At 39.4% G+C, this 23,694-nt stretch overlaps 2 protein-coding genes across 2 annotated transcripts in view; one reads left to right on the plus strand and one right to left on the minus strand.

Annotated features, from left to right (window-relative positions):
• Nucleotides 1-23,694, minus strand: part of lama4 (laminin, alpha 4) — a 156,049-nt gene that overhangs the window by 23,997 nt on the left and 108,358 nt on the right. The window contains exons 17-31 of the mRNA XM_082148436.1: nucleotides 23,539-23,632; nucleotides 23,344-23,460; nucleotides 21,337-21,522; nucleotides 18,782-18,921; nucleotides 15,379-15,543; nucleotides 13,632-13,777; nucleotides 11,864-12,026; nucleotides 11,590-11,723; nucleotides 10,756-10,927; nucleotides 9,869-10,000; nucleotides 9,628-9,770; nucleotides 9,389-9,518; nucleotides 8,592-8,729; nucleotides 8,215-8,348; nucleotides 7,289-7,447 (exon numbers count right to left, since the gene is read on the minus strand). Of these exons, the coding sequence (XP_082004562.1) occupies nucleotides 7,289-7,447; nucleotides 8,215-8,348; nucleotides 8,592-8,729; nucleotides 9,389-9,518; nucleotides 9,628-9,770; nucleotides 9,869-10,000; nucleotides 10,756-10,927; nucleotides 11,590-11,723; nucleotides 11,864-12,026; nucleotides 13,632-13,777; nucleotides 15,379-15,543; nucleotides 18,782-18,921; nucleotides 21,337-21,522; nucleotides 23,344-23,460; nucleotides 23,539-23,632 (2,153 nt within the window). The remainder of the gene's footprint in view (nucleotides 1-7,288; nucleotides 7,448-8,214; nucleotides 8,349-8,591; nucleotides 8,730-9,388; nucleotides 9,519-9,627; nucleotides 9,771-9,868; nucleotides 10,001-10,755; nucleotides 10,928-11,589; nucleotides 11,724-11,863; nucleotides 12,027-13,631; nucleotides 13,778-15,378; nucleotides 15,544-18,781; nucleotides 18,922-21,336; nucleotides 21,523-23,343; nucleotides 23,461-23,538; nucleotides 23,633-23,694) is intronic.
• Nucleotides 1-23,694, plus strand: part of LOC309482909 (uncharacterized protein) — a 170,433-nt gene that overhangs the window by 12,507 nt on the left and 134,232 nt on the right. The gene's annotated exons all lie outside the window — the stretch shown is intronic.

Genomic DNA, 23,694 nt, shown 5'->3' on the forward strand with positions numbered 1-23,694 from the left:
GTGTTTGTCAGATCGTTGTTTGTGGATGTTTCCCATTCTGTTCCTGTTCCTTCTCGACTCCTCGTGTCTCCAGCCTGTGTTCGTCTGGGAGATTCTTCGTCGCAGTTTGTCTTCACGTCTCGTCTTCACTGGGAATTCACCTCACTCATCTGACCGTGTTCTTCGAGTTGCCCACGCAAGCCTGCGTTGCCAACGCACCCATTCCTGAGTTCTTCCCGCTGATGCTGAGTGAGATCGTGAGACCTGCCTGCTTTGGACTGAGACTGTTCTATCATCTTCCTACTCCTTCTGAGTCTGGTTTCTCGTATTGTTTAATAAAGAACCAGTTTTACTTGCTATTGTCTCCTCTGTTACTTCACGTCACAGAACGATCTGACCATCATGGAGGCAGCAAGCACACCCGAGCTCGCGGATTACTTCGCTCACAGCTCGGCTCGTATGGAACGGCAGGAGGAGCATCTCGCCGCTACTGAACGAGCGGTTCAGGCGTTGGTAACGCAGGTGTCCGGGCTCACCCAACAAATACAACAACTGACGATGCCCGCTGCGCCAACCCCACCGCAGGCTCCCCCCACTCCTCCCGCATCCGATCGTCAGACTGAGCCCCGTTTACCGACGCCTGAGAGATATTCGGGTGAGCCTAACTATTGTGGAGCTTTTTTGACCAAGTGCTCTATGTTCTTTGCCCTTCAGCCTCAGACATTTTGCACTGAAGATTCGAAGGTGGCTTTCGTGCTTACATTGCTGTCTGGGCGTGCGGCTCTGTGGGGGAGGCGGTGTGGGAAAACCAACGAACATGCTGTTCCTCGTTCGCGGCACTCTCGGAGGAGATGAAGAGGGTGTTTGACCGGGCAGTCGCAGGGAGAGAAGCGGCTCGCCAGCTCACGGACATCGTCCAGGGAGAAAGATCCGTCGCTGACTATTCCATCGAGTTCTGCACCCTCGCCGCAGAGTGCCGCTGGAACGAGGAGGCGCAGTGGGACGTCTTCCTGCATGGGCTGGCTGACCGCATCCAACGTGAGATCTACACCCTGGAGCTACCCACGAGTCTCAATGGATTGATTGACTTGGCACTGCGAGTGGACTCTCGCCTGCATCGCCTGGAACAGCGCACCCATACGACTCCGGTTCACAGAGTTTTGGGAATTCCTCAGCCCAGCGGTCATGATGCGGTCAGCCCCGTCGACGATCACGAGCCCATGCAGGTGGGTCGAGCCCGGCTCTCCCGGGAGGAGAGGGAGAGAAGGAGATCCCGAGGGTTGTGACTATACTGTGGAGGTTCGGGTCACTTTCTCAATAACTGTCCCGTAAAAGAGAGAGCCCGGCAGTAGAGAAGAGGATTCTGTCGGGCGGGGTCTCCATCCAGAAACCCTCTTCCACTCTCCTTCCGGTGAGATTGCAGTGGGCAACTCACACTCATCATTGTCAAGCACTTATCGACTCCGGAGCGGAAGGTAATTTTATGGACTGGTCTCTTGCACACAGACTTCAGATACCCACCATACCACTTACCAACCAAATCTCCGTCAACGCACTCAATGGTCAGGAGTTACCCACTATATCTGACACCACCATTCAGTTAACGCTCATCACTTCTGGCAATCACTCCGAAGAACTGTCATTTCTGCTTCTGGACTCTCCTCACAGCCCCATTGTCCTCGGTCATCCCTGGCTCGTGCAGCATAACCCCAGGGTTGACTGGGGACATAACTCCATTTCTGCCTGGAGCACTGAATGTTATGCGTCTTGTCTAATGTCTGCTGGTTCGTCTTTGTCCAGTTCTGTTTTGCAGGAGGAGTCGGTGAATTTGTCAAACGTGCCCGCAGAGTACCTCGACCTGAAGGAAGTGTTCAGTAAGTCCAGAGCTGCTTCTCTTCCTCCGCATCGTCCCTATGACTGTGCCATAGATCTTCTGCCAGGTACGTCTCCGCCTAAGGGCAAGTTATACTCTCTTTCCACTCCCAAGAGGGAGGCCATGGAGAAATACATGTCTGATTCTCTGGCATCCAAGTTCATTCGACCTTCCTCTTCTCCAGCGGGGGCGGGGTTCTTTTTTGTGGGGAAGAAGGACGGTTCCCTGTGACCGTGCATTGATTACCGAAGGCTGAACAACATCACGGTAAAGAATACTTATCCTTTACCGTTGATGTCTTCAGCCTTCGAGCGGTTGCAGGGAGCCTCGGTCTTCACAAAATTGGATTTATGTAATGCTTATCATTTGGTCCGCATCAGGAAGGGAGATGAATGGAAAACCGCTTTTAACACCCCCAGGGGGCACTTTGAATATTTGGTCATGCCTTTCGGGCTTTCCAACTCCCCAGCGGTTTTTCAGGCACTCGTCAATGACGAGCTGAGAGACATGGTAGACCACTTCATATATGTCTACCTGGATGACATATTGATTTTTTCTTCGTCTCTCCAGGAACACGTTCAGCACGTCAGACGAGTGCTTCAGAGGTTGCTAGAGAATGGGCTTTTTGTCAAGGCGGAGAAATGCGCTTTTCATGCACAGTCTGTCCCTTTCTTAGGTTACATCATCTCGTCTGAGGGAGTGCGTATGGATCCTGACAAGGTTAAGGCTGTGGTGGATTGGCCAAGTCCAGATTCCCGTAAGGCCCTACAGAGGTTTCTGGGGTTTGACAATTTTTACCGACGTTTCATTCGTAATTTCAGCCAACTAGCCGCTCCTCTGACAGCCTTGACCTCCCCCAGGACGACGTTCAGGTGGTCCGATGCAGCCGAGGCTGTATTCGCTAACCTGAAGAGCCGCTTTGTTTCCGCTCCCATTCTTATAGCCCCTGATCCATCACGTCAGTTCGTGGTGGAAGTTGATGCGTCAGAGGTGGGGGTAGGTGCGGTACTCTCCCAACGCTCCTCCACAGACGACAAGATGCACCCTTGGGCGTTTTTTTCTCATCGCTTATCGCCTACTGAACGTAACTATGACATTGGTAACAGGGAGTTGTTGGCGGTCAAGTTAGCGTTAGAAGAATGGTGACATTGGTTAGAAGGGTCGGGGGTACCTTTTATAGTCTGGACTGATCACAAGAATCTGGAATACATTCAATCCGCTAAAAGACTCAACTCCAGGCAGGCTCGGTGGGCTCTTTTTTTCGGTCGTTTTGATTTTACTCTCTCGTACCGCCCGGGTTCCAAGAACATCAAACCCGATTCTTTATCTCGTATTTTTGATCCAACCGAACGCCCGTCTACTCCCGAGTGCATTTTACCCGAGACTCTATTCGTCTCCACACTCACATGGGAGGTCGAATCGAAGGTCAAGACGGCCTTAGAAGGGGTAACACCTCCGCCCGGTTACCCACCGAATCGGGATGGATTACGGTCCGACGTCATTCAGTGGGGTCATTGTTCTAACGTAGCGTGCCACCCAGGAGTAAACCGTACCAGTTTTTTGGTCAAGCAACGATTCTGGTGGCCCTTGATGGCTCGCGACATTCGAGATTTTGTTTTGGCTTGCTCGGTTTGCGCCACTGGTAAGACTTCCAATCGACCTCCAGATGGGTTACTCCAACCGCTGTCCGTCCCTTCGAGACCCTGGTCCCATATTGCGCTAGATTTTATCACCGCCCTCCCGCCCTCTCAAGGCAAGACGGTTGTTTTAACCGTAGTGGACCGGTTCTCGAAGGCGGCTCATTTTATTCCCTTGCCTAAATTACCTTCTGCCAAGGAGACAGCGGTGACTGTCATTGATCACGTCTTTCGTTTACATGGCCTCCCGATGGACGTGGTCTCTGACAGGGGGTCCCAATTTGTGTCCAAATTTTGGCAAGAATTTTGTAAATTACTGGGGGCCACTGTCAGTCTGTCCTCGGGTTACCACCCCCAGAGCAATGGTCAGACCGAGAGAGCCAACCAAGATTTGGAGAGAATGTTGCGATGTGTGTTGTCTAAGAATCCTTCCTCCTGGTGCCAACTTTCTATGGTGGAGTACGCACACAACTCGTTACCAGTGTCATCTACGGGCCTAGTGTTGTCACGGTACCAAAATTTCAGTATTCGGTACCGATACCAGTGAAAATCCACGGTTCTCGGTACCAATTTCGGTACCAAAGCTTAATTTAGATTAGATTTACATAATTATATTAAAGTGTATATCACAAAGATGGAAACTGTAGTATTAAAAACACTTTACAATAAGATTCCATTTGTTAGATAACATTAGATAAAATGACCTAACAAAAAAAACAATAGTTATATACTGTCGCAATTATTCTCCTTTAGGGGTTAATTTAAAAATACATTTTTAAAATCAAAAGTTAACATTATTTCTGTTAACATTATTTAATGCACAATGAATGAAGTGAACAAACATGACCAATCAAGTGTTTTGTATTAAATAACATTCACAAACATTAATTAATGTTGTAAAAATATATTGTTCACTCAATGTGTTATGTTAGATAACGCATTAAGTGATGTTAATGAATGGTATCAAACTATACAGGAGATAAAATGTTTTATTTGACTTGACTATACTTTTATTTAATCCAAAACTGTATTCATATTTAACTTTAAAAGGGCTTTTTAAACCTGCTAAGAGTTATCCAGCCAAGAATAAGACTAGAACTGCTTTTCTGACGGACTGATATTAATGACGGCTTTTTATTTCTCATCTCCATAAATATATCTAGTAGTAAAGCTAATGCAAGGGCTAGAAATCAATTAATAGGCCTATGTCACACTTCCTCGTCGTCATGGAGAGCGCAGTTCGCACAAGCGTTTGTACTCCCGTGGCGTCTGTCGTTGCTATACATCCATGAACGCACATGGAAAAGCGAGCGCGCCGCTTCTATTATGAGCGCGCTTGCCGCGCGCCATTTGAAATAACGTATCTGCACGCGCAAAAACATCAGCACCACATCAGCAGCAGCACCGCCGATCGCCATCAGCGCTTTTATGAAGAGGACGCAACTGCACGCGCTTCGGGCATGCACGCGCATCAAGTACCGGGTTTGAGAAAACCTGGTACCGTGACGTTTAAAAAAAAATAAGTACCGACTTGGTACCGAAGTACCGGGTCTTTTGACAACACTATACGGGCCTATCTCCGTTTGAGTGTAGTTTAGGGTACCAGCCACCAATTTTTCCTAGCCTGGAATCCGAAGTCGCGGTTCCCTCCGCTCACGCCTTCGTCCAGAGATGTCACCGTACATGGACCAGAGCCCGTGAGACTCTGCTCCAGGTAGGGGCACGCACCAAGGTTAAGGCCGATCGCCACCGGTCAAGACCTCCCGTATACGTTGTCGGTTCCAAAGTGTGGCTTTCTACCAAGAATATTCCTCTCCGCTCCGTTTAGAATAAGTTAGCTCCTAAATTCATTGGCCCGTTTCCTGTCACCAAAGTCATTAGTCCGGTGACAGTCCGACTCAAACTTCATCCTGCGTACAGGAGAATTCATCCCGTGTTCCATGTGTCCAAATTAAAGCCCGTATTTTATTCTTCCATTAATCCGCCGGCCCCGGTTCCCCCATCGCCGCGACTCGTAGATGGCGAAACCTACTTATTCGGTAAATCGTATTCTGGACTCGAGACGGAGGGGACGCGGATTTCAGTATCTGGTGGACTGGGAAGGTTACGGTCCGGAGGAGAGAAGTTGGGTTCCTGCTAGGGACATCCTGGATCAATCCCTTATTGATGATTACAATCAACAGGTAGGATCTCCTGGGAACGCCAGGAGGCGCTCCTAGGGAGAGGGGTACTGTCACGGTTGATGAATTCATTGACTCTTCCTTGCGTTGTGTTATGTGTGTGTGTGTGTGTGTGTGTGTGTGTGTGTGTGTGTGTGTGTGTGTGTGTGTGTGTGGTGTGTGGGCGTGGTCGCTGATTATCCTCCGGGAGACTCAGCGGCAGGTGATTCTCATTTCCAGTGCCTATTTATACTCACCTCGTGCGTCTTGTGTTTGTCAGATCGTTGTTTGTGGATGTTTCCCATTCTGTTCCTGTTCCTTCTCGACTCCTCGTGTCTCCAGCCTGTGTTCGTCTGGGAGATTCTTCGTCGCAGTTTGTCTTCACGTCTCGTCTTCACTGGGAATTCACCTCACTCATCTGACCGTGTTCTTCGAGTTGCCCACGCAAGCCTGCGTTGCCAACGCACCCATTCCTGAGTTCTTCCCGCTGATGCTGAGTGAGATCGTGAGACCTGCCTGCTTTGGACTGAGACTGTTCTATCATCTTCCTACTCCTTCTGAGTCAAGTTTCTCGTATTGTTTAATAAAGAACCAGTTTTACTTGCTATTGTCTCCTCTGTTACTTCACGTCACAGTAACGTTGCACCTATATGTCAACTAACTCTCATTAGAGTATTAGTAGACTGTCTGCTTAATATCTGCTTAACTCTATTGTGATGCTCCTTAACAGACATTCTACTGACTATAAGTAACTTTGCAACTACAGTACATGTAACTACAGTACGTCAACTTATTCTAACCCTAACCCTACCATTCTACTAATACTTTACTAACACTCTAATGTGTCAAAGGGACCATCAAAATAAAGTGAAACCGAGAGTTGTCATGATTAAAATGTTTTTAACATGTATAAGTAAGAGTGGAATGTATTAAGGTGAGGGTCTAAAGCATATCTACTAAAGCAGACTCTCATTGATTTAAGAGTCTTATATATTTATTTTACTTTGGATGATGACTGATATTTGTAAATTTGTACATTTTAATTTTATATTTGTAAATATTATTTACAAATTTTATATTTGTAAATATTATTTAAAACATTTATATTTGTAAATTTTTACAAATATGAGGCAGCAATACTTAAAAAAAAACAGACTTGGGGGAAAAAAAGATCTGAATCCGTCACGGTGGATCAGACAGTTCAAAAAGAAATGTAGCTATAGTATTCAGTGAAGGTAAAAATAATAATAATAATAATAATAATAATAATAATGAGGAAGAGCTTTGTGGAAAAAAATAATATCACACAATCACAGACATTGCTATCTGGAAGGGATTAGATCAGTTAGTGATTCTCAACTGTGTTTCTGTTGCTCCTTATACTTTCATATTTTATATGTCTCATGAATCAAACACACCTGATTCAGGTCATAGGTGCATTAGTAGATCAGTAGTAGAGCATTAGTGAGTGTGTCTGAAAAAGGAGACATTTAAAAAGTGAAGTGTTGGAGGGCTTGGGGAATAGGGTTGGGGATCACCAGATCAGATTTCTCAAAGCATCCCTGTACAGTACATTTAAAACACAAATAATTTGCTGAGTAGTGGTTGTGTGAAAAAAGCATGTTTATTATGTATGTTACCTGCTAATGTAAGCATAACTGATGCATCCAGTGAAATTCTGTGTGGAACTCATAGGAGAGCCTCCATAGTAGAAGGTCTTTGGGACGTTATCTGACTGAGGCGTGGAAGACGGCTTCTTCTTCTCCTGCTTGTCTTTGTCATCAATTATAAGTTCATACCTGCCAAGAGAACATGGATAAATAGTTGATGTAACAAGTTGATACATCTAAGGACACCTTGTTAGCTTCAGAACTTCATTTGAGATCAACAAAATGCAGAATGTTTTTCATCAACAATAAGATGAGACAAAAGGATGCATCATGAACATAAATCATTTTAATTAAAACTGCTGTTTACAAAAATATGATGAGAAATAACACCTACAAGATAAGATGCACTAACAATTTTTTGAAGAAGAAAAATTTAAAATGTAGAGAGACCTGATTACCCAATACAAAGAGTCTTGTACTTCTTATTCATCCTTTTTCAGAATATTCAATATATGATATTATTGCAGAAGCTCAGGTTTTTACTTTAGAAACATATGTTTCAAGTGTCATAACAAAATATTTGAATACAATACAGTCTGAGGTTTCAGATGTTTAATACATTTGCAAAGTTGTCACAAATCTGTTTATGCTTTATCATTATGGGTATGGAGTGGAAAGTAAAGTGGAAAAAACTATTTAAAGTATTTTAGCAAAAGGTTGCAGCATAACAGAATTCGAAAAAATGTATGGGTTTTGAAAACTTTCCAAAGGCACTGTATTCTGCACATTATCACAAACTCTTTTTTTTTTTTTTTTTTTTACTCAAATTATATAGCATGCAAGTAAAAGAGATTAAAATTTGAATAAAATGAATGAATATAACATGGTAACATTTTGTAAAGATATTTTATGAGATTTTCATTTGTAATATAAATAACACTGAGTCACCAACTCACTTCTGATCGGTCACTGAGGCAACTAAGAAATGAGTCCGTCCATCATTGTAATTCTTCTTATGTGATCTGACTCTGGTTCCTTTGGACTGGAGCACTACTGCACCATTCTCCAATGAGAGAGAAAACTCATCCAACTAGAACAGAGAGAAAGACTGGGTTGATCTGTGACATCATGAAAAACTGCCCCCTGTATCAAACACCCAATCCCCTCCTTCCCATAGCGAGAACAGTCTGATATAAAGGAAAAGCCTGGCAATAAAGCCTTAGATCTCTTTTTTCTTTTGTTTCTTGGTTTAGGATTAGCTTCCCCGACAGTTATAGTTTAGAGACAGAACAAGACTTGACTGGGTAAAACACAGTAACTAAAAAGACTCTACCCCATCTCTGTGGTAGAATAGGAGTCCATTAGACTGTAGTGTTCCGAAGTTTAGTCCTCCCTCAAAAGACTGGAATGGTGAGATTTTAGCTGTAGAGCCCAGATATCCTTCTCCAGAGAAATAGGCCGTACGGGACATCTGCAGGTAGAAGACAACCAGATTTGAGAAAGTTATTTAAAAAAAAAAAAATATATATATATATATATATATATGTATATATATATATATATATATATATATATATATATATATATATATATATATATATATATATATATAATTATTATTATATATATATATATATATATATATTCAGACCATAGTTAAACAGTGCAAAGACGTAATGGTATTCATAACGGTAAATGCTGAATAATTGAATACAGCACATGTGTGAGCAGTCTCCATTCATAGAATTTAAAATAGACTAATTTATTGTTTTATCCATGTTTTATGTGGTCGCATTTATTGTTTAATCCATTTTCATGGTTTCTAATTAAGTTGCACACCTGGTTCTTGTTCTGTTAATCATCCCTGTACGTATTTCAGCCCTCAGTTCTTTCGGTTGAGGGTTTGGGTCATCTTTAGTTTATGTGTAGTGTGTGCATGTTTACTCCTGCTTCTGAGAACAGTTTGATTGAAGACTTTATATTGGATTTCATTCTGCGTCACATTTTTGGGTCACACGTGTTATAGCATTTACATTAAGTAAACAAAAAGAAGCCAAAATTTGTTTATAATTCCTGTGCCATCAAAAATAATTTGCCAACGCTATGAATTTAGAAGGGTGTGTTACATACAAATGATTCCTCAGGACAGCCACTACTGATACCAATGGTTCCTGGCTCCTCCAAGAGATTGAAGTCCTTTTTCTGGAACTGGAAGCCCTTTACACAGCCCTTCAATCCCACCAGGGATGACAGTTCTGGCCTGTGGAACATTCGTATGGCCGGGTTCAGTGTTGGAAATGAGAACTGCTAAGTCATTGGATCAGCCTCTCTACCTGATCTGTGCATTAATATGTAGCAAAGTTTCTCACCTCGAGAGCAGAATGCTAGAAGGAGCTCCTCCAATATAGATATCAGAGAATGGTAAGGGTTTCCTTTCACTTTCCATGGACTTGACATGGCTTCTGTCCACTAGCAGAATGATTTTCTTAGAGTGATGATAGATCACAGACACCTGAGACAAAATTTACAACAGGGTGTTAAAAGTTATGCATTGTGTTTTAAAGATATGACTTGATGAATGCCCTGGAAGTGGTAACAAGAAAGCATTACCTCATGATATCGAGCATCGTTGATCTGGAGTTTGGCCAAGTTACTCTCCATGATGACAGGACCATTAGTGAAACCAAAGTCGTACATCAGACGGAGAAATCCATTTTTCAGCTCCAGCACGAAAAAATTGGTCTGTGGAAACCCATCATAAATGCATCAATATATGCACAGATTTTTTAAAATTAATTTTACATACCTGTAGGGTGGTAAGGTAAGGCGTCAGTGAGTAAGTTCAAATGCCTCATAATTCTAGAAAATTATGCACAAATCTATCATATCATATCATATCATATCATATCATATCATATTTATCATATGCTCCATAATATACAACAGCCTGTGACTCAAATTTTTTTTTCCGTTTTAGCATAAGACTCATTTTGTCTTATGCTAAAATGCTTTTTTTTCTCCACATCAATCTACACTCTGGCTCTAATAAACAATGTAATTGCTATCAGATTGCACATGCTAAAATTTCATGACTGAACTAGTCATTTATGTAACACTTTGCAATAAGTTTCCATTTGTTAACATTAGTAAACTGAAATTGAAAATTGTTTCAGAATTGTTTCTGATTGGCTGTCAATGTTTTTATTATTCATCAGCTGGAAAAAAAAATCTTTCTGAAAGTGATTCAAACAATGTTGTTTCTCTGTGTCGTTATCTTTATAGCTGCGTTGTGGACTCTGCTAATCTTTTATATTTAGAAAGATTTTTAAAACGATATCTTTATTGTTATCCTTGGTGTGAACAGGTATTTTTCTCTGAATACCTCTGAACATGCTCATCCAAAATAATTTCTTCATACATATACTTTACTTTTTCAGTTTTCCAAGAATCAGTCCAAACTAATTGAATAACAACATTTATAATTGAACTATATTTACCTCATTAACCATGAGGAATAGAATGCCGTTGTTGGCAACAGTACGAACTTCGATATCAAACCGAGTAACAATGCCAATTTTGCCTCTTCTCTCAATGTTGTTGACTAAAGCAAAGCCGCTCCCATCAAACAAATAACTTGTCACACGACTCTGAGAGAAAGCCAACTTATGCCTGGAAAAAACAGAGAGATTGCAATATATAAACAGACCATATACAGTACAAAGTGTCAACTTTAACCTCATTCAAGCTTTGGAGAGAAAGATCTGAGAAATATCTGACATTTAAAGGGAAAAAATGCAACAATAACAATATACAGTAATTGAGCTATAAAGCACAGCTATAGATCTAGTGCTGAGCGACACATCTTATTATACCTAACATACTAATTTGAATATTTATTAGGCTAATGAAACCTGAAATTGTATTCCTATAATTCTCTGCTTGCAAATGAGGTAGGTATTAGAAAACCATATACTGTATATCACAATCTTGCTGTGATGTATTTAAATATAAAAACATAGTACAATAATAAAACTAACAAACATTTCACACATATTATATTTGTAAATATATATTTCAAACGGGCTGGTGAAATAATGTGACAGCTACATTTAGCTAATACTTGAATGCAATCCTTAAGAGAACTGTTGGATGGGGTGGCGGGATAATAGTAAATGGCAAACCAAAATGCATGAAGTGAATGTGAATATTAATTGAGCAGGATAAACTATTAACACTTGAAAGGTGGTATGAAACTGTTCTGCTCCTGCTTTAGGCAGTCTTTACCATAGTGTTTAAGGTTTAAAGCATGAATGGATGTAAGGAAGGTTTACCTGGGACAAGGCATCGATGCAGCAACATCCATTTTGTGAAGTTGCTTAAAGTTGTACAGACTGATGATATCACTATTCAAAGTCTCTAACTCGATGCAACCAACAAAAGGAGCCAAGCTTAAAGCTGGAGGAATCTGGAAGAACATGAAGGACATTTCTGCATAAGAATATGTTACAGTGCAAAAATTCTTAAATCATATTTTCCATTTCCCAATTTTTATGACCTAACTGAGACATTATCCTAACAGAAAAGAGGTTTTTTTTTTTTTTTTACCTTCACATCAGGAGGAACTCCTCCCACAATGAAAATATTGTCTTTAGGGTCAAGGTCAAACATGGAGTCTGTCCCAGCCCCCTCTCCTTTCTGGATGAACTTCTGCTCTGCTGTGGTGTCTTGACTCGGGACCGTCAGGAACAATTTACCATGGCGACCCAACCTATCAGAAAGAAGGGAAAAAAACACTGATTATAGAAATATTATACGCAGCAAAACTAAAACTAAGATCTATACAAACATGGTCTTCCCTTGGCAAAACATCTGCCAATTAGGATTCATGCATTCATTAGGATTCAATCAATTAGGACTAATGCCAATTAGGATTTAATAGGATTCATGCATTTGATGAATCCTAACAAGGAAAGCAACACAAATTCACTTTCCCTGGACTATACGGTCAAACAGAGTTTTGGGATTGAGGTACGTCTCTCGAATCGTCCTGTTCATACATCAGCTTACAGTAGCTCGAATACAGTTTGTATGAACACATAACTTAAGTCAAGCCCCTTTTCTATTATCGCAATAGTGACCAATATCACCCGTAAAAAAGTGAAATGACTATGTGATTTATTTAAAGTGATCTAATCGAAAATCATGGTTTCCACCAGTTAAACCAGTTTGGCCAATTTTGTTCAGTTGGCTAAAACCATAGAAAAATTGCAATTTATAAAATTTTGTGTGGAGTGATTGATAATGATCTTGAGTTTCTCACGGAAGAGAAGAGCATAAAAGGAGGAGCAACGACAGTGAAGGACGAGAGAGGACCAGGCCTGGATTTTACTTTGTGTTTTGTTTACGTGTGTTGTCGTCTGTAAGCGGCTGCCGCTTTTACTTTCGTTTAGGTGTTCGTTTATTTTATGATTATTAAAGTCAGTGAAACGTTCAACGGTTCCCGCCTCCTTCTTCCCTGAACAACATACATCTCAACAATAGTATTTTCACTTGACACCATAGTGATGTGCAGAACACATACTGGGTACTAGCTAGCTTGACTGACTGCAAAAATGATTCTAGGTTATATTCATTTTTCTCTTGTTTTTTTGTTGTTGTTTTTTTTAGAAAGACATCACAATATTTATAGTAAATAACTAAATTAAACATTGACAAATAAAATGTTCTTATTTTTATTGTTAGTGAACATTCGAATGTCATATAGCTAATTTAGCTTTTGTTTATGGTTAAATTAAGTTGTAAAAAGCCACACACAAAAAAAACTTGACCTATATTAGGTAACATTAAGGCTTATGTATAGAGAAAATAGATTAAGTATATGGTTTTTATATACCATATAAATGGTATATGGTTTTATGGTTTCACTGTGCCTTATTAAAACTGACACAACATTACTTAATAAACAGAAATCTTGAATATCTGACAGTGGCTTTAAATTTTTTTTTTATTATGTTGTATTTTTATTTTAGTGTATTTTGGTGTAATTAGAGAGCAGCATGATGCAGCACCGGTGGAAAAGAGCAACTGAACCTAAAAGCTTCAGACCTCTTCTTTTTGTTACTCGAACCTCAAATGAAAAACTGCTCTGTGTCAACAGAACATTCCTGGAGCACAAGTTAACAAATCTCACTCTCAAAATGTGGGTCCACGTCCTGAACCTTTGTGCTGTAACTATTTAGACTGACACACCTATTTGGCTGCTGTGTGTGTGTGTGTGTTTGTGGGTTTCGTAGGTTTTCCTAGGATTTTTCCTCTTAGGTTTCCAAAAGAAAAACCATTATTCAAGATCAGATGATGAAAGCAGTTTTTCTACCTCTCCACTTTAACAAGATTGAAGACAGGAGGCCAGGAGCTGACCGGCTTTGAACTGAGTGGAATCTCCACGTCCTCTCCTCCCAGATTGTACACATAAACCAGATTATCGTTCTTTATGGCAAGTCCCATGTAGTCCTTACGTCCCTGCACACACACACACACACACACACACACACACACACACACACACAAGTAGAATCGACATTTAACAAGACATTCCATTGTGGAAAAAAAGTGTTTTTAAGTATTTTTATAGCTCTTTTTATTGAGTCATTACATTTATGATGCAGATGTCCTGTGGTTTAGAAACAAACATTGCAAAGGGGGAGGGAGATGGAAAAGAACTTGGGCTTGAGCCAACAACCAAAAGAAGTGTAAAATTAGCCTGATTTAGGAAGGAATTCACTAAAAGTCATGTGTGCCTGCTGCAATGTTTTAATTAGCCACCTTAATTAAAACTTTGACTGCTGTAATGGGCAAAGTAATAAAGTATAGAAGTTAGACATAAGTTCTCAATTTCGCTGAACGTTTTTATTATTACCTTACCAGCTAATCAATGATGGTTTGATGAAACCTGAGTGCAGACTAACAGGCACCTACCGGTCAGAAGAGGTAGTGTTCAACATCAACAGCATTTTGTTTTTGAATTCCATTGCTGTTTGAAAATTGTTTTTATTTAGCTACATGCGATAGACTGTCGTCTTTGACGTGTCTCACTGCGCCATATTTTTTAAAGCAAAAAAGCTTTCAGCTCACTGAATTTCATTCTGTGTGAACACCTGAACTATAAACGCTAAATCTAGTACAGCCAGCACAGCGCCTACAGAAGACGGACGGCATCATTAAATAAGAGACTGTCACGAGAAACGTTGTTACATTCTCAGCAAGACACAAACACAACCGTGGAGAGGGAAAAGTCATATGAATAATTATTGTCATACGTGATTACCGACATGATTTAGGGTGCTTTCATATCTGTAGTTCGGTTAATTTGGTCCAGACCAAGGGCAAAAAATTCTACATTTTAGCATTTTTCAGCCATTTTGGTTCCTTTTCACACCACACTGATTGCTCTGATCCGAATAGTTGATGAGTTGGTGAAATGAACCAAAATGCACACAGCGAACTCTACAGAGAGATGAATCTGTGTTAAAGTTAATGAGATAATAAAGTGATTAATTAAGTGATGATTGAGCATTAGTGATGAACACCTACTGGTAACAAAAATCAATGAAGGAAAGGAGAAACACAAGAACTACAACTGACTTCCAGCCACAGCCATAGATGAAATCAACTGAAGATAAAATACATTAAATCTCTCAAGATCTCAGCAGAGGAGGATTAAACAACAGCACTTCCAGCTTCACTTATTACTACCCAGATTGACTTTATTTCAGTCATATGGCTATAGAAGTTCTTATTGAGAATTAACAGGGGTTTACGTGTTGGTGATTTATTGAAAATGTTTGGTCACCATTACGCATAATCAAAATGCACCTGAACACACATCGTTTTCAGACCAGGGCGCAAATGCATTTGCTATTTAAACAACGTGGCGCAGGATGTAAAAATTACAACTTCGTCGGGCTGAAACTAGCAAAAAACACTTGCGTCGTGCTTGGCACTGCATTGCGTAAGGTTTATAATAGGGCCCAATGTGTTTAATTCCTGAATGGACCAGTGTTTGAATGAATGATAGTCATTCTCTCCCCCCTTTCGGCCCCAGTTTTCTAGCTAGTGCTCACTTGCTTGTCTCCGAGGTACAGTAGGAAGCGATCTTCTATCGGGTCTTTGTCTGGGTCCACTCGGATGTAGAAACTGATGGACGTGACCGCCTTCAGCTCATCTAGGTTGGAGTAGGGATGAACCTCTACGGCAGACTGGCCGTTAAACTTCATGGACACTTGCACCTGCAATTAGAGAAAAAAATAAGTATAATAATGCAGTATAATAATAATTGAATGCCATTTCCAATTAAACTTGTATGCCATGCACTTATATTATTTGTAAATACACACATTTGTAATGATGAAGGTGCAATTTAGTACATTTAAAATGTGAGTTATTATCAAATAACACAGTACAGTTAAAACAACAATCAAGCACTTTATTATGTACTTTAGTATGTTAGTATTTAAAACATGACAAAAAGCATTCACCATTTGGGATACAATACTTTTGATCAAAGGAATATTGGCAACCAAAGATGCATCTAAACCACCGTTGATAGAGGTGCTGTGCTTTGTTTATGCTGCAAAGTTGCTTCACATAATGTTCTCTTGCAGTGTTGCTTTTTCCACTTAGCATAAGCTTCTTTAAAGGGATGGTTCTTAATTTCAACCTAGGGTCCTTTGTACCATGACCTCGAGCCAAACACCCCCCTAGAAGCCTTTTTTCCCTTGGTTGAACATTATTAAAGTTAGAGCTTATTTAGAGATATCAGCCGAATGGCTTAGTGTAGGCACTAATGGATACAAGGTTGTATCTCGTAAATTACCCCACTAATAATGCCCAGGGCCGGGTTTCCCGATAACGATGTATCTTAGCTCTTAAGAGCGCTCTCTACGTGCAAGGTTACGAACGCTCGCAGCAATTCCACGAGCGTTTCCCAAAAATGCACTTAACATGAACGCGCGAGAACGCGCTCTACGTGCTACTTAAGAGTCGCTGTCCATTCGCGAAGTGCTGAAATAACCTTATATGGAATCGTATTTTGAACGTTTAACCTAATAATTGTCATCTGTTGTGGATAGCAATCAAGACAAGTCTATATAAAGCACCTACAGGCGGCAGGCTGAAAAACAAAACAAAAAACAAGAAAAGATACCTTTCAAAAATATGAAATTAATGTCCTTTTAGAGGAGATAGAGCGAAACAAAGATGTCATTTTTAACAGATTTAAAGGATTTCTTTTATTTATTTTTTGTTCATTCATTTAATTTTGATTAAAATTATTAGATTCAATTATTTCAATTTTTTTGTTTTGTTTTCTGACCTTTTTAATTATTTAATTTATACATTAATTTAACCAACAACAAAAAAAGAGTAATAAAGTGTACAATAAAGTACAATCAAAACCTTAAATTATAATCACATTGCATTTGAATAAAGTTAAAGGTGTAATCTGCCAGTTGTCCTGCAGGTATCCTCATAAATCTGTCTTCTTACAATGCACTTGGGGATGTACGATTACTCCAGAGCACTCGTAGTTCTACGAAGATTTTCAAGTGCTACTTAAGCTACGATGCTTTTGGGAAACAGACCATAATATTAAGATCAGTCGTACGATCGTTTTTACGATCAACTTAGGCTTACGATGCCTTTGGGAAACGCAGCCCTGAATGGTACCAAACTTCTACAGTAGTACAAGGTTCTGTACTCATAAAACGAGGGATTGGAAAGTTTGTAAGTACATCAGGAGTTTATTTAAATAACACTAGCCTGATGGCTTATGCTACCGCTAACCCGGACGTCGAGGTCACTTCCGTGATTTGGGAAAAGCCCGTAAAAGTCCTTCGCAAAACTCACAAGTGTAAGGGAAAAGCTAGTGAATTTAACACTCCATAGAAATGTATTGATAATTGGATGATATTCTAAATACTTTTTAAGTGTTGATCTGAAAATAAAAGCATTTATAAAACTTTCAAAATTCAGCAAAACGTTTTTATACTCTCGCGTGAAACTTTGTTGACGGAAACAACTGTGTACACGTGACTGAGCAGAGGATTGTTGTGAGATAGTCAGTCATAGTTACTTCAGACTACTGCAAATTTAAAAGATAGATGTTTGGCTCGCAGAGGTGGACGAAGTACACAACTTCCTTACTTGAGTGAAAGTACAGATACTACTGGTCAAATATTACTCCGTTACAAGTAAAAGTTGTAAAGACTTATTTTTACTTAAGTAAAAGTACAGAAGTACTCGTTTTTAAAAATACTTAAGTATCAAAAGTAAAAAGTAAATGTCAACGCATTGTTTTATTATTGTTGCATTGTTGTATGTAATACTTAAAGTACCGTATGCCTACCCCTCATATCAATATCACATTTATTTCTAGAACACAGTTCCAGTAGTGGGATTGAATGTGAGATTGAATAAGTGCTCTCAATAACGTCCACAATGGTTTCGGACACCCAAATGGCTGTTCCCTCAAATATTGCCCTATTTAAAGTTTTTTGGCTTTTAGTATGAATATGTTAGCCTTACTGTTATCTATAAGCTAGTGTGCAAAAAAGTGACAAAATTCGCATTTAGAAAACCAAACCCAACGTTGAAAATGAAAATCAGGTTTATGTCAGAATCCAATGTCAGATTGACGTTGATCTCCAACATTGGACAGACGTTGTATTGTGGTTGAAAATGAAAATCGGGTTGACGTCAGAAACCAACATCAGTCGGGTTCTGACGTCAACCCTACTTTTATTTTCAACCAATATCCAACGTCAATCTGACGTCGGGTTCTGATGTCAATCAGATGCAGGGTTCTGACGTAAACTCGACTTTCATTTCCAACCAAAATGCAACCCCTGCAACCAAAATCATCCACTGACTGATGTTACTTTCTACTCAAGGACCTTGACAGAATTGTAGTGGAGTAAAAAGTATGATATTTGTCTTTCAAATGTAGTGAAGTTAAAGTAAAAAGTTTCCAGAAAAAATAATACTCAAGTAAAGTACAGATACTCAAAAAGTGTACTTAAGTACAGTCCTCAAGTAAATGTACTTTGTTACTGTCCACCTCTGTTGGCTCGTGGACATGGTGCAAAGGACCCTAGGTTGAAATTACTCCGAACCATCCCTTTAAGCTTGTATTTTTCATAAAGTGGCTCATATTTAAAGCACTGAAAGGTGAAAGAGCAACCGAATTTAGCTGTGTGTGTGGCCTTTTGTCATAACTCTTTGAACATGATAATCCTTGCCTCAGTTCCTGTTTCTATGGTCAGAGCAACTTCTTTGATTGGTGCATCTCATGTCTGGATTATGGGTAATTCTTCACAGAATATTTTGTGTAGTTCATTAACTTTTGGTAGGTCAGTGTCGAAAGGCTTATAAATAAAGAAATCTGAATGGAGATTCTGAATGTGTCCATGTATTGTGCTCTACAAGTGGGTCAGTCAAAATTATGTTTATGTTTATTGCCTGGTGTACCTTCTTCGCGACACTGCGGGCCTGTGCGATGAGTTCTCTGATTTTCATGATGTTTGTGGAGACATTATTCACAGGTTTTTTCTCTTCAACCACTCGCAGCTTATCGAGTAGCTCTGGCACGATCTCTGACAGGTCCTCGACTAAACACATACAAATACACACACACACGGACAGAGAGAGAGAGTGAGTGGGTGAGTGAGTAAGAAAGCATTAGCAACAATCTTCATAATCCTGCAAAAAAAAAAAAAAAAAAGCCAACATGGACAATATCTCTGATCCAAAGAACTGTTTGGCAATGTTGACAGTTGCCTTCTAGTCATGGAAACACAAGTAATTAATCTGGAATGCTTTATTTTTCAATGTAGTAAACTATTTCCTGTGGATGTGCAAGATTTCCAATTCATTAGCCGTTTTAGGCTATATAAATAACTAGAATAAAAAGGAAGTGAAGTAAATGGTAAAACTATTTGCAATACAAACCAGTGTGTTTATTTATTTTATTTTTTTATGTGAAGGTGTCTGAAATCTGCGGTTGGTGGTCAGTTTGTGTGTAAATGTACGTTTCTGACGAACTTTTCCACTTTTGATGTCATTTGTAGCAAGAAATTAGTATTAATTAAATTAAATATTTGCTTAGTTATCACCAAAGCTCTCACTATTTTTCAGTAGATCATTAAACCGTTAAACCATTATCATTAATGATCCGTTAATGATAAACAGATCATTAAATCGTTTATTATTTTTAAATGCCTCAAAAGTCACATGTGCATTAGAGGAATAAGTTTATACTGAAATAAGCATAGATATGGCAAACCCAAATAATATATATGTATATATATATATATATATATATATATATATATATATATATATATTTAATTAGTTTTAGTAACCTTTAACTATTTTAAAGCAATATTTTAAATTATTTATAATTTATAACAACATTTGGTAACACTTTACAATACGGGTGCACTAATATGCATTAATTCATGCTTAACTAATGCACAGATAATCATGTGTTAATGTATGACTCATGAAGAACTAAACCATTAATTAATGATTACTGCATCAGCAACTAATAAAGATTATATATGGTTAATATATTAAGTAATATATGAATTGTTATTAATTAAATGTATCATAATGTATTCATTTCTTAATAACATATTTTATTAACTAAAAGTGTAAATTAATGAGTTAATTACCACAATTGGTCAAAGCAATGTACTTCAACTTCCAGTTGTCTGCTTTAATTAATTATTAACTAATGATTTGCAAATGTATCATTATGTTATGACTTTACTTGTTGAGGCACATGACTATTAACTAATTGTTAAGTAATATGCCATTTATTGGTTTTGACAGTTTGCACATGCAGTGAATGTAATGTCAAAAAATGTGTTCCTGACCGCTGTTACATTGTGTTTAAACTGGACGAGACTAGCTGTCTACACTGGACATGACAGACCATTGCAAGTCCATTTGTCCTTCGTAACAGCAAAGCACAAGAGCTCGGAGTACGTCAGAAATAGAATGTTGCATCAGTTTACTGTCGGGGTTTTGTTGTGTAGCGTCGCGCCGCATCCAGTGTAGTATCACTGACTATAATGGATGTTCTATTGTCTTTGTCTAGTCTAGACACAGTGTTATGAAATAGCAGCGCTCGGCCGCATGTTCTCAGTGTACCACGACCTCAATAACCTGACATACTCCTGTGCCATGAACAACAAGGTTCATCGGACTCAGTGAAATCTTGGTTGTAGATGGTTGGAAATTGAAATCCATGGCTTAGTGTGGATGTCAAAACCAAAATGGCATAATACTTAACAATTAGTTAATAGTCATGTGCCTCAACAAGTAAAGTCATAACATAATGATACATTTGCAAATCATTAGTTAATGATTGAAGTACATGACTTCAACCCATTGTGGTGATTAACGCATTAATTTACACTATTAGTTCATCAAATATGTTATTAAGGAATTAATACATTATGACACATTTAATTAATAACAATTCATATATTACTTAATCTATTACTCATTTAGAATCTTTATTAGTTACTGATGCAGTAATCATTAATTAATGGTTTAGTTCTTCATGAGTTAATCATCTTTTATGAGAAAATGTATTTTTAAGTTATGGGGTTATGTGCTGAATACATTCAGTTGGTGTAACAACATGGCAGATAAACCTAAATGAATAAACAAGTTTTGGCTATGAAACTACCACTGAATTAAAAAATCACTATCTGTTGCTGGCTGTAGAAGAGACTATCCATTGTCCGGTGTTTTTGCATCATTTTATGACAATGTATTCAGCATAAACCCAGCAATGGACATGCTTTCGTTTTATGAAAATCTCACACAGTCTATGCTCACACAATGTTGTTAAATTATGCAACATTGGACTTAACCAACAAAGCTGCATGTTATTTGCATAAAGCAAACATCAATCTGCGACTATAACTTTTCTGGTCCGAGCCCTGACATTGTAAATGGATGTATAGTTTCTATATATAGAACTTTTCTGTGTTGATGGAAGTCTACTATACCCGCCTCGCCGGCAGACAAAACAGTGCGGTCAAACGCTGCAGCAGAATATGCCTCTTTTTTCATGTTGCCGTCCCACTCCTCCACTCTCTTCAAGATGGGTGTCACTTTCTGCAGCACTTCAGCAGAGCGGTTCAGAGTCCCCTCAGCCACTTCCTGAGTGAACTGCAGACGTCTCGGAGTCCGGTCTAGAAACACACACAAAAAACACTCATTCGCATATGTGTATTATAACATAAACATTCAAACATGCACATGCACATATAATGTAAATGCAATACTAGTGTCGAAATACAACCCTGGTCAAATGGAATATGGAACTCTAACAAGAGCAGTCTCAAACTTGACTAGAACTCTTAATGAACTTTATGGTCTCATTTAAAATCATGGTTTCCAGTTTAAACCATAGGTTTAAACCCGTTTTAGTGGTGTTCAGCCTTACATGTTCGAGTCGGACACTGATGGAGAGACTCAGGAAAAAAAAATTGACTGCAACTTGGCTTTTCTGAATGGTTAGTGGATACCTTTATATAGTTGTTTTGGAGTTAAATAGATTTAATTAATCGAATCTAAAAAATCTTTCAGAAACAACTTTTGTGCAAATCCAGCGTTGAACTGTGAAATATAATGAACCACTCAAAATAGACATAATAGTAATTAGTGGTGGGCCGTTATCGGCGTTAACGTGCTGCGTTAACGTGAGACTCTTATCGGGCGATAAAAAAAATATCGCCGTTAATCTATTCTCAAAGTTGGGTTGGGAGCTGGGTCTATACTACGCAAGCTATGATGACTTTCACCTTGATATTTTAGCTCGTTGGACCATGATTTTTCCTGCCGACCAAAATTTCGTTATTTCAAATGTAGGCGGGTCGCGCATGGCAAGCGTGCACATAATGTAAGAGACGCTGGCGCGACCACAACATTGTCCGACATCAAATGGCAAACGTAATGTAAGCGGAACGAAACTGAGCTACTCGTTATTGTGTGGTTGACGGATCGTTTATCAGTTTGGACTAAAGCAGCGCGAGGCGATCTTGATCAAGCGACACTGACTACGTTTACACGCAGCCAATAACCCGTTCAAAACCGGGATATTAGCAATAACCCGGTCGCGCACGGCCATGTAAACACCGGCAAAAACCCGAATATGCTCATATCCCGGTTTTTAAAAACCCGGATATGATCCCTGGGGGTACCCCTTTTCTAACCCGAATATTTGGTCATGTAAACGCGTATCGGCATATCCCCATCAAAAGGAACATTGATTTGTGTTCTGCGCATGTTCTATTCGCAAGGAATCTTGGTCTTTTGAGTAGAGACGGCGCATACAAAAACCCGCGTGCAGTATACCGGAAGTAAACAAGTAGAGGTAAACATGGCGAGACGCAGCACAGCACCACACTTTTGGAGCGAGCCAGCGAGGAGGAAAGCGCAAACAAAGGCGATCGCTATCTGCCCCGAACTATTCATTATCTGCGTGCTGCTGCTGTTGTTGTTGTCTTTGGATACAGGAAGAAGAATCGGAAATGACGCATATTGCCTCTTAAGGTTGTCCTTACGTCCAGACGCTAACCGTGCGTCGCCATTTACATCGGGATATTGCCAATTGATTACAAATTCCATGTATACAGGAGTAACTCTCTCTGCTCAGTGCTCACGCATGTAAACGGGTTATTCCGAATGTTTCAGAAACCCAAATAGTGACCTTAACCCGACCATAACCCGATATTTGACAGCTTGTAAACGTAGTCACTGATTTGTCGCCATATCAAACACTGTATAAAGTGAATAATGCATAATAGGTCCCCTTTAATGTTATCCTCAAAAATGTTCTGACTCTAACTTATTTATTTCTAAGAAGAGAAGCAAAATAAAGTGTAAAGAAGATATAATAAATAGAAAATGATAAATGAAAGAATTCAAAATCAAACTTGGCAGAGCTCCAAACACCAAATAGTACAGGCAGAGATACAACTAAAAAAAGTAAATGTACAATTTATTCTTGCCTTTATGAATTGCATTGATGTCACTGATGATCTTAGCTATTTTTTTAGAGGAGCTATCCATCATCTCATTGGTCTCTTCGATGTATTTCTTATTGTCGAGGACTGTGGATACAATGTCTGCAAAAATAAAATAAAGTGGACTTAGTTTTATCCACAAAGTAGGAAAAGTGAGAAAAAGCACTCTCTCTGCTTTACCTTTCTGCTGAAAGAACAGGGTTGAGGCCTCTGTTAACACACTGTCACTCTGAGAGCGCATGAGGCTCAGTTGAGAGTTTAATCCGTCAATATCCTGAGAAAAACATCAAGGGACACGTCAAGTAACCACATTAACCACCGTACACAGAGATACAT

This window comes from Leuciscus leuciscus (assembly GCF_965113295.1).
Source record: "Leuciscus leuciscus genome assembly, chromosome: 19".
Lineage (NCBI taxonomy): Eukaryota > Metazoa > Chordata > Actinopteri > Cypriniformes > Leuciscidae > Leuciscus > Leuciscus leuciscus.